We start from the raw sequence: 11,020 nt of genomic DNA on the forward strand, positions 1-11,020 counted from the left end.
TTTTAGCTAGGCAGTCATTTTTAGCAAAGGAATTTGGACTATTTTTGAAAGCGAGAGGACTGGATTCTCCTTTCTTGCACCAGCGGTGGTGTGAGCAGCTCCCTGCGAACCAGGTGAAAGCTGATCCTGCAGGACGGGGTGAGGGTTCCCCAGCTGGCTCGCGGCGAAGCTCTGTGAGCACCAGTGTCGACACGGAAGGTGATGGATGTGGGGGAGAGCAGGGTTACCCTTTAAACCCACACTGGAGTCACGTAGGATTACAGCGTGTCTGCAACCACGGTCTGGTAAATGCACATAGGGCCTGCTAATTAGGTAACATCCCTATTAATGAGAAGAAATTTTTGCGCCTTACTTCTGATGGAAGAGTGCCACAGTGGAAAGAATTTTGCCCCTCCCCGACTTTAAAGAAAAGATTGAGATAATAGTGGTTCTGCCATCAAAATCACGATTGGGCGTTTTGGAACGCCTCGCGGGAGCGGGCAGCAGGCTGGGGCTGGCCTTGGCTGAGCCTGGCTGGACTGCAGCAGCGTTGCAGGGGGCATATCGGAGCCGTAAATCACCCCAGTGTTCCGAGCCGAGGGGCGGAGGAGCGAGATGCCTTTCAGTGAACTGCCGCTTCCCAGTAAATCCTGCTCTGCGCGGGACTTGGAGGATATGGAGGGGTTTGAAAGGCGGATGCCGTGAGTTCATCTGACTGAAACAGACCCTCTGGAACTCAGTCACGATAACTTTTACCTCCCCGCTGGCTCTTTCAAGGAATTTGGAGTGTGAAATTGTAGCATTGATGTACTCCCTTTCTTTTCCTGAGTGTTTGCTGTTGTCTGGGGTGGAGAGAGAAGGGCTCGGCAGTGACGAGGGTGCTGACACCGTGAAAGAATATGGACTTTACACAGTAAAAAGCTGGAAACTGCAGCAGTACAGCAGTGGACACAAGTAGCTGTGAAACACGATGCCCAATGCTCCAACTCTCTGGACCGACTGGGGAGGGTGAGGGGAGAATGCAGATGACGCATTTGATTTTTAAAAAAGTGGGTAGTGTTGACAGAAACTCTATCTTGATTAAGGGCGGTAGGAAAGCATTCGATTCCCACTGTGTCTTGAGCTTGGTTACAGTTGGTTTTGGCTCTGATTCTTCTGTTTGCCTTCTTTGGGTCCTACCCTGACTTCTTCCCAGTCGTGTTGCCGATGCTTTTACTGACATTCTTCCCCTGAACTATTGCAATTCTGTGCCGGGGAGCTGAGAGCTTCTCGTTGCAGCCGTCTTCGGGAGGGCGGGAGGACTGCTGATTTGCTCTTGAACATTTTCTTATTTACGAAGTGTACTCCTGGGTTGAACGATGTGTGGTCTGCCCAGACAGATGGTTTAGATCTGAGACTTTGTAGATTAAGAATATGCTGCTTTAGAGTTGATTGGACTCATAAAAGCAAAGTTCAGGTGATTTCCTTCGGGAGTGTTTCGTAACACATCCTCGTGGGCTTTGCCTTGCAGCTGTGCAAGGCAGCATGAAAGCATGAAGACACCTTTGCAAAAAGGTTTTGTTATGATTTAAGGGTTTATAACTTTGTTGCTGGCTTTATTCCTTTTGGGTTGAGTTTAATATCACCTGTTGACACAGGGACTCCTCCTGCTGTCAGTGCTCCACTAATTAACTGCAGGGACTGTTCTTGACATGGTCACACTCCTTGGTTTGTTTATAGCCTGGCCAGCCTCGGGGTAGTGCCGTGGAATGCAGCAAGGGCCCTACGCTGCCCTTCTTGCTTTTGGCCAGTAACAACACTCTATGGAACTCTTCTCCTGCTTTGAAAATCAATTTACTCTATAGAAGAGCATGTTTGAGTCATTTGCTCTTGTTTGTAGCCCTTCAGAGGGAGGAAGAGTGCTCTGGAGTCAACCTCATCAGGCTCTTGCTTCATAAACCTGTGCCCTGGTGAGGGTAAGAACTCTGCCTTGCTGTGCGTGGTGAGGGAGGGAAGGGCAAATCCATTTTTCTCTGGAAAAGCTTTGTACTTCCTTTTAAAAAAATATAATACTAGCACCTACAAATATAAAACAAACCTTCAAAACTCAATCTTTTTGGTAGTTTTGAACCTGCAAATGTCAACAGGGGTAAAATCTCCTTAGTTTTATGACAGGAAAACATACCAAAGGCTGTCCCAGCGCCTGTCTCTAGAAACCGTGTGGGGAAAGAGAGGTGGAGAATGATTTAGCTGGGGTTTGGTACAAGAGGTGACCAACGCTTGTTGTCTAAAGGACTGTAGCGGCGCGAGCGGAGGGCTCGTGGGGACAGCGTGGCGGTGAAGATGTCTCACCCAGAATCTCGCTATTCCTTCGACGTCCCAAACCCTTGCATCGACTTTGCGACTCTGAGCGATGACGACGGGCACAGTGCAGACTCCTGGTTTGGTAAGCTGCGGCCGACTCCCTGGTTTGTTTTCTCTTTGGGTGAGGGCTTGGTGTCATGCTGGTTTTGGGCCTGGTCGTGTTGTGTCATTCATCGTGAGTGGGGGTTTTTTAGGTTTGTATTTAAACTTTGATTGTCATCTGTGAATTGACGGGTTAATTTGTTAGCATCGTAAAGGGATTCTGAGGGACTGTTAAAAAATTCCTAACGTGGTGTGTCTAGTGAAAGCCTTTCTTTCCTCACAGACCAAAAAGCCAATCTGGAGAATGTCCCTCCTGTAGAAAATCTGGCAAAGGTCTCGCAGAACAGCCCCGCTTTTTCAAAGCCTGATATTATTCTGTCTTCTGTCACATCAAAAGAAATAACAAGTAAGTTGCCATGGTATGTGGGGAGAGAATAAATTTTACCCGTTTTTCACTGGCAAAACGAAAAGGCCTCTGTCTGGCCTTTGCGGGGCCATCTTCACGTGTTGTTGTCCGGCGAGGTCTCGCGTGGTTTCACTTCAGCATTCTTCTGTGCCTGTGTATATTTGTATGTATGTGACTTGACCTTTGTCACTGTTCTCAGGTGAAAGCCATGGTGAAAAGGACGGTGGAGCAGAACTGCAAGCCGGTGCGGTTCCTCAGAATATTGTTGGGTCCCTGACGACCTGGAGAGCAGCTGCTCCTGCAGAGGCCTCTCAGAGGTGAAATACTTGTGTTCCTTTTGTATGGAGATTGAGGACGGTGTGACTAAGCAGGTCCTTGCTCTCAGGATCTGCAGTTCTGGCTGTTCTTGGGCCATCCTGTGGGTGTGAAGTTCTCCAGCAGGGTGTGTGGGGACAGCTGATCTGCTTGCGAAGCCGGAGGGATGACCTCTAGGGGTGGAAATGTAGTGCAGGGTCTCACATACTTGTCAAATGAGACTTCGGTAGCACTAGGAGCTTCTGGAATGTGAGGCTATCTGAAGCTGAAGTGCCTTATAAAGTTTCTTTGTTTATATCTGCCTGAGTTGGGCAGAACTCATTCCTGATGTGAATGCGAGGGGCACTGTATGCTCACACATACCAAAGAAGATTCAGTTTCCAGATGGTTAAACTTAAATAATTCATGCTGTATTTGGATCGTTGTGTTAAACACCCAATTCACATAGGGGGCATGCTGGAGTGAGGCGATGCCCTGACCTAAAAAGTGTTACCTGGATCGTGTGTCTTCTCAGCCACGGGAAAGCTAACCTGCCCTTTCTGTTCTGCTCTAGGATGGGTAGAAGACAGGCTACAATGCAGAGAAAAACCCAGCAACGCAAACAGCCAGCTAGAATCAAGGCAGAGAGAAATTCTAATGCCTTGGTTAACAAGGAAGAGGTTCCACCCCTGAAAAAAATGAGAATGTACGTCATCAAAATCCTTCTGTTTGGGGCTGGGAAGGGGGATGCAATTGTTTCTTTGGCAAGAATTTCCACCTGGCTGAGAGGGTTACCACAGGAAGGTTAGGGGGAGGTGACCTGATTCCTGATGCTGGTTTCACGAACGAGAAGTGGCTGTAGGTCCTGGAGGAAATGCTCTATTTGGAGGTGGGATGTGAGTGAAATCAGCTTGGGTTTCTTAAGCTTCTTACCCCGTACTCCGTGTCTGTCACCTAGCTTTAAATTTGGCTTAACTCCTCCACCAGGAAGTCATCAGGCAGTCACAAGCTATGAAAGAGTTGCAGCTAAAATATTTCTCAAATTAGCTTAACCACTAAGATATCATATGGTGATAAGTTTGAGGGCAGGAAATTGAACACTGCTGTACCTCGATGAACTACAGCACACCTACCTCCTCAGGAAAAGCCTGAGTTCCAAAAACTCAGTAATTCATCTTCCCTTCTGCAGCTGTAGGGTACCGGGGAAAGCTAGACGCTCTGTGCCTGGGCCCGTGGTGAGGTAAGGCTGGTCTGGCATAGCTTAAACTCACCGGGTGTTGGGGTTACGCACAGTGGTGAGAGCTGCAGGTGATCTGTCATTTAGAGCACGGTTCATTGGAGTGGTTTGCTGTAACAACTCCTTACCTTAGTTCTGGCAACAGAGAGAAGCCGACAGAAGTAGCCACGAAGAGTGAGCCCCTCCAGAATCCCAACTTCTCCCCAGCGAGAGGGAGAAGCAAGCTGACCACGCCCTCCACGCCAACAATGTTAAAGTAGGTAGCTTGCTTGTGACTTGTCTTTGCTAATCACAGTTGATTTAGGTGGCAGCCCTGGCTAGAGTGTTCTCAAATTCTACTTAACATGTGGTGGCATCATGTTTAGCAAACACCGGATCAGGACAACAATATTAGAACATTAGGAACTTGTGCTTTTAATTTGAGGAAAAAGGTGGTTTTTCTAATGGGTGAAGAATGTATGCAGCAAATGGGTATGCAGGATAGCAGTTACCTGCAAGCTTTCTTGAGCAAATAAAATCCCAACAGATCTTTTCTAAAGAGGACACTTTTGTAGTGAAAGATGCTTCTGCAGTGAAGTCGGAGATAAGCGAGTTCCTTTGCACTAACGTCACGCTGTGAGCCGCCGAAGCAGGAAGGCGTATCTCAGTCTTTAACATCCTTCTGCAGGAGGACCAATCTTTCTGGCAAGCTGAAGAGTACAGAGGAGCAAGAGCTGGAAAAGATGCAGCAGTTGCAGCGGGAGGTCATGGAGCTGCGGAGGAAGAACGAGGAGTCTCTGAAAGCAGCTATTGCTGGTGCAGGTGGGCTCAGCTGGAGAGTGCTGCACAGAGCTGTACAAGTACCTTTAAAACAAACATTCCAGATTTTGTGATAAGTATTAGGATTAGGTGGGTTTTAATGTTGATCAACCCCTAAACTGCCTGGAAATGGGTTTGTTTTTTGTCATGTGTTGAAAGGTTATAGATGAGTGCTCCAAAAACTGTTCAAGTTGTTAGAAAGTAAATGCCTCCTCTGCCATCTCCCCCACCCCAAAAGGCTTCTGGACCTTACATGCTCTTTTTCTGTAGGACAACCCACGAAGAGAACTGCTGGTCAAGTAACAAAGCCAGTTGACTTCCACTTCTGCACAGAGGATAGAATTAAACAGCATGCAGAAAGCCAGTCTGGGAATGAGTACAAGGAACTGGATTTTGCAGCAGTACTGAGGAAGCATCCTCCTTCTCCGGTGAGAACCTGAATATTGCCAGCACTCAGCTGACTGAGTTAGGACTTGGGTCTAATGTTCAGCGTTAGCATCTTTTCAGTAAGGGGAAGAGACAGACGCTGTGAATCAGTGGGGGAAGGAAATGTCATCGCAGCGTCCTGTGTTAAGTGGCCACACTAACGGGAGTGTTTTGTCTCCAGGTGCGCCTGCCGAAGGGACCCACTGTCCCCAAACCCTTCAATCTGTCCCAGGGAAACAAAAGAAAACTCGAAGAAACCACATCAGATTATGTATCCCTTGCTGAGCAGGTGGAAGCATTCCAAAAACGCACACCCTCTCGTTACCATTTGAGGAGCAGGAAATCTGATGAAGGTGAGCAGTGCTGGCTCTGTCCGGCCAGGAGACTGTCCAGGAGATGGTGGGAGAGCAAGAACGACGTTGTGACTGCTCTAGTGAGCAAAGAGTCTGTGTCTGCGGGCCTTGCCCTTAACTGCTGGTCTCTGTGACTTTTATAGGCCCAGTTCCAGGAAAGTTGGTGAAGGCTCGGCTTACAAACCCTAAAACACCAGTGCTGCTAACAAAGCAGCGCTTCAGACCTACCACCTGCAAAACTACAGCTGAGTTAGAAGCAGAGGAAATTGAGAAAATTCAACAGTAAGTAAAGGTTTACTCTAGTCCTCCCAGAGGGAGTTGTACCACACTGGAAATACCCGTCAGATACCAAACTATCACTTGTCAGGAATACCCTTTTTGTGTAAAAGCCTGAGTAGCATAAAAACATTGAGATTCTTTTAGCTTGTGCGTAATCTTCCGGCTCTGATCACAAGGATGTGCAGAGCAGTCAGTTAATTTTGAAGAAAGCGTGCTTAGGAGAGCTGATCTTGGGTTGAGTACAGCTTAGGATCAGTAAAGCAAACCCAGCAGAGCAGTACAGCCTGCCGACACTTCACAACTCGCCTGTAGACAAAGCTTTGGATTTCCAAGAAGCCATCCGTAAGGTTTTCTCTAACGTCTTGCTGTTTCAAAAGCAGAGGGGGAATTGCTAACTAGAGCTGCACACGATGTGACGTGTGCGTGTGCGGCACAACTGCCTCTGTACCTGACTTCTGCTGAGAGAGAAACCATTTGCCAGAAGCTGCATCTTGTCAGGTACGATATATCGGTGGCTGTTTCTGTCCTTCCTGTGTAGGTACAAGTTCAAAGCACGAGAACTTGATCGCAAAATCTTTGAGGGTGGACCCCTCCTGCCCAAGAAAATCCCTGTGAAGGAACTCACGCAACCCATTGGCTTTGAGTTGGAAGTAGAAAAAAGGATTCAGGAGCGCGAGAGTAAGAAGCAGCAGGAGGAAGAGCACTTTGAATTCCATTCCAGGCCGTGCCCGACGAAAATCCTGGAGGATGTTGTGGTAAGAAGTTTAGAAATACCCAGACCTGGGGATTAGGACTGAGGTGGCAGTTAGCTTCGAAATGTCTGTAGCTGTGTTGTATTGTGTATTTAATCATCAGTAAACACCGTCTGTCACCAGGGAAGCACTGCAGTGGGTACGCACCGTGCTAGGTCGGGCTGTTTCTCTGTAGCCCTCTCTTGGCATTAGCCTTGGGTAACTCCTTTCTGGCTCTTCTGAACAGGGCGTTCCGGAGAAGAAAGTGCTTCCTGTTACAGTCCCCAAATCTCCAGTCTTCACCTTAAAAAGCAGAACCCGAACGTCTGGCAGAGATGAGGAAAAGGTAACTGCTGCGAGGGGCTGTGTTCGAGCCGGCTGGGCCAGGCTGCTGCGCCTCTGCCACCAGGGTGTGACGGTCTGGTTCGGTCTGTCCCTTCCTCCAGTGCTCCTCTTCCTCTGTGCCGTCCCTTCTAGCGATCCATCCACTTGCTGCTGCTTATTTTACATAAATGAATTCTCGTACAAAATGAAATAACTGCGTTTGAACACGGGGGCACTGACTGAGGTTTCTGAGGTGTCTCTGCCATGAGCGAGGACAGTAAACTGTGAAGATTTCTACAGGACATTGCCCTTCCCCATTCTGTTCTTGGGAAGGGTAAATATTGCAACCGACCTTTCACCTCCCTGCAGTCGCTAGATCCCTGGAGGTGGGGAGCAGGATTTTAGAATTCATCATGTCCTTCCTCCTTTCCCTCTTGTGAAGGGGATTTAAAAAAATTACAGTCTCATTTGAATGAGTACAAGAACTGAGAGCGCTTTGGGAGGATGAAGGACTTCCCTGGGGTTCGGGATGCCTGTAAATTGGTTCTTTTTGGATTAACTAATTTCTGCAGTGTCCAGAGTGTTTGCTTGATGCTGTTGTGAGCCTTATTAAAGGAACTCTAGTATTTATTAAAGGAACTCTAGTGTTCATTGGCTTTGCTTGGCAGGAGTTGGAGTCTTTCTACAAAAATCTGGTGCTGTGTCATATCCTAACACTAATATCCCTTTAGGAAAAAGAGGTGGTTCCTGTGATCAAAGCGAACCCTATGCCACATTACGGAGTGCCCTTCAAACCTAAAATGCCAGAGCAGAGGCATGTGGAAGTTTGCCCTTTCTCTTTTGATGCCCGTGACAAAGAGCGGCAAATGCAAAAAGAGAAAAAAATAGAGGAATTGCAGAAGGAAGAGGTAAGAACAAAAGCCGCCTTGGATTCCACTCATTAAGCAAAAAAAGGGTGTGGCAGGACTTGCCTCTCGCTGTTGGCTATTAGTCCCAAAGCTTCATGCCTTTGAGGAAAGGGCAATAAATATTTCAAATTGTTTCCTTCAGGTGCCGAAGTTCAAAGCACTACCTCTGCCTTACTTTGACTGCGTTAAGCTGCCAGAAAAGAAGGTGAAAAACCCAACTCAGCCTGAGCCATTCAATCTGCAGGTTGATGAACGGGGAGCTGCCAAGCTCCAGAGCTGGAAACAGCAGGTAGGATGAGGAGGATAACGGCTGTGACCAGACTGAGAGCAGCTGGTGGCGTTGTGAGTGACTCTGTCAGAAAGTGTCCTGCTTGAGTTGAATCAGGATCTGAGTTTGAGCGATGAATTAGCCCATCCTTGGCATGAGAGCTGTGCCATGGGTTCAGGGTTGGTGGATTGGTTGGGGTTTTTTTCCCCCTTTTTGGTAAGTGATGGGATTTACCACAACTGCATGACCAGCTGTGGGGTATTTTCGAAGTAGCAGCTCTGTGCAGTTGGATCCCTTTGACCCTCTCTGCTTGGGGATTCATTGACATATCAATTCTAAACTGCTTTTCTCATGTGAAGTCTGCAGGGGACACCTGAAACTTTCTCAGGCTATTTTTGGCAAAAGTAACTGGCAGGCAACAAGTGACACAACTCTTTGGCCTTCATATGGTTGTCTGTGCAAATGGTTTGATCCAAGACAACCTGGCTCTTCCAGTGCTGGGAGTGCTGAGGTCTGGGGGGAAGGAGGTGGTCTTTGTTATGCCTGGCACTCGATGGGCTCCCTTCTCCTGCAGCTTCAAGAAGACTTGAAAAGACAGAAAGAGGCGGCGTGTTTTAAAGCTCGTCCCAACACAGTCGTGTACCAGGAGCCTTTTGTGCCTAAAAAGGAAAATAAGCTGTTATCAGGTAGAGTACAAGTACTTGCTAATAACTCTGAACCGATGCGATTAAATGATGTTTAGACTGGCTGTTGCCTCTCCTTTATCAGCACAGCCAATAGTGCCTTGCACTTAATCAACTAATTCCCTAACAGCTTGTGTCCCCGGGGAGCGGGGGAGTTTCCTCTCGGCTGCCCCCCAGCCCCGAGCTGCCAGGGCAGCTGTATTTAACAGCCGTGCCACAATTGGGGGATGATTGATGTGTGCCAGCGCGGGATAAGGTGAACAGCACACAGGGAGCTCCCTGGGGGGGCAGCTGGCATTTCTGCAGCAGCTGTCAGGCTCTTCCTCCCGTTTCTAATGAGTTGAAGGCATCTACAGCTTCGGGTGGACTAAGCTGCGGAGGGTACAGAACCAGCCAAAAACCTGCTTGTACTAACAATTGTGTGCTTGCTCCCTCCTGTGAGAACGCCAGTGTCGGGGTAACGTCTGTTAAACGCTTGTGTTTGGGCGTGAGGTTTTCTCTTTTCCTGAAGCCTGGAGGTATCTGCTCACCACCCTCGCAAGGTGAAGCGCTCCTGAGGGAGGCTTCCCTTTGACACTAGTACTGCTCTTTACCTGGCTGTCTTTGCACCAACGTTCTCTCCTCTATTTCTAAACTTAGAGAGCCTTTCTGGTTCTGTAGTTCCTGAAAGCTTTGAGCTGGCGACAGAAAAAAGAGCTAAAGAGCGGCAAGAGTTTGAAAGACGATTGGCAAATATGGAAGCTCTAAAGGAGAGGTGTCAGGAGCAGCTCAGACAGCGACAAGAGGAGTGTGAAAAGCAAAAAATTGCGAAGCTCAGACAAGAAATGGTAAGTGAGCTATTTCTGAACAGGGGCTGTAAGGTAACCCAAGGAGATGTGTGCATATCCTGAGTGAGCTAATGTCAATGTTGAGCTGCATTAAGACTGTCTTTCCAAGTTTCCCTGTTGCAAACTGTCTCTTCATTAACTGTACAACTGGTCTTAAAAAAAAACCACAAAACCAACCAAAAAAACCAAACCAAAACCCAAGAGTCAGCTGCTTCTGGGAGCTGCACAATGGTCTTTGGGACAGCCACAGCCCCAAGGTGTGCCATGCGTGTTCCTGGTGGCTTGCTCAGTGGTGTGTCACGGACACCTGCCTTCATCCCACCAACAGCTCGCCTGCAATTTTCAGCTTGATTATAACTGCGAATATTTTGCTTCATTTTGTCCTCGATTATTTTTTTTTTTAACAGGTTCACAAGGCAAACCCAATACGCAAATACCGCAACGTAGAAGTGAAGCCCAGCGATCAGCCGCTGACCATGCCCAAGTCTCCCAACTTCTCGGATAGATTCCGGTGCTGAAACGCATCCACGTGATAGTAGGAGGGAGATCCCATCCCTCTCTGCTCTCCTCGTAGGCAGAGAGGAAACAGGTTTGTGTTTTTAAGTGACTGCTCAGCCTCAACTCCTACACTTGGTCCCATTATTGTTACGTTGAGTAGTTTAACTCCACCAGAGGCGGGCGGCTGGGGCACCGTGTCCAGGCGGTGCTGTACAGCCTCCATGGTCTTGCTTCCCATCTAGATATCTTCTTCTCTAAAGACTTAAACCAGGCTGTGATATTGTTTACAAACATTGTATACCTGAACTCAATAAAAATTCCTAACCTGATTGCTGTCTCTTGCTGGTGGGCTGAGTTCTTTTGCAGAAGAGTTGTTGGTGAAGGGCCCTCTGTGAACATACAGGGGTGAGTGTTGGGAAGAGCTGCCTTTGTACTCTGAGAGCTGGTTTTCAGGGGCTGTTTTTTAGGCTTTTAGTCTAGATCAAGCTTGAGTTGTCTTAAGTAATGTGAGGCTTCTGCAAGCCAGCATATTGCAGGTCTGACATTTCTTGTTGATGTTTAGAGGAGCGCTAATACGAACCTTGCCTGCACTTTTTAAAGTGGCTCCCTGTGTATATTAGAGCG

At 47.9% G+C, this 11,020-nt stretch overlaps 1 protein-coding gene across 2 annotated transcripts; it reads left to right on the forward strand.

Moving 5' to 3' along the window:
• The first annotated feature begins 1,573 nt into the window (after positions 1-1,573).
• On the forward strand, positions 1,574-10,707 carry TPX2 (TPX2 microtubule nucleation factor). 2 transcript variants are annotated; one of them, XM_074920124.1, is made up of 17 exons: positions 1,574-1,934; positions 2,252-2,404; positions 2,648-2,770; positions 2,970-3,087; positions 3,639-3,770; positions 4,435-4,557; positions 4,969-5,102; positions 5,370-5,527; positions 5,707-5,878; positions 6,022-6,160; positions 6,696-6,912; positions 7,136-7,234; positions 7,944-8,120; positions 8,263-8,409; positions 8,963-9,074; positions 9,711-9,898; positions 10,306-10,707. In XM_074920124.1, the coding sequence occupies exons 2-17, from the start codon at positions 2,302-2,304 to the stop codon at positions 10,414-10,416; spliced, it is 2,253 nt and encodes a 750-aa protein (XP_074776225.1). In that variant the 5' UTR covers positions 1,574-1,934; positions 2,252-2,301; the 3' UTR covers positions 10,417-10,707. The 2 variants fall into 2 exon arrangements, with proteins under 2 accessions (XP_074776225.1, XP_074776226.1); XM_074920125.1 differs by having other exon boundaries at positions 9,732-9,898.
• Positions 10,708-11,020: the final 313 nt, after the last annotated feature.

The sequence above is a fragment of the Athene noctua genome, chromosome 16, assembly GCF_965140245.1.
Source record: "Athene noctua chromosome 16, bAthNoc1.hap1.1, whole genome shotgun sequence".
Lineage (NCBI taxonomy): Eukaryota > Metazoa > Chordata > Aves > Strigiformes > Strigidae > Athene > Athene noctua.

Bases quoted from the DNA above. Each gene is read 5' to 3' on its own strand.
- TPX2 (XM_074920124.1), top strand. From the start codon at position 2,302: ATGTCTCACCCAGAATCTCGCTATTCCTTCGACGTCCCAAACCCTTGC. The intron at 3,771-4,434 runs GTACGTCATCAA...TCCTTACCTTAG, and splicing joins CCCCTGAAAAAAATGAGAAT to TTCTGGCAACAGAGAGAAGC. The intron at 5,103-5,369 runs GTGGGCTCAGCT...CTTTTTCTGTAG, and splicing joins AGCAGCTATTGCTGGTGCAG to GACAACCCACGAAGAGAACT.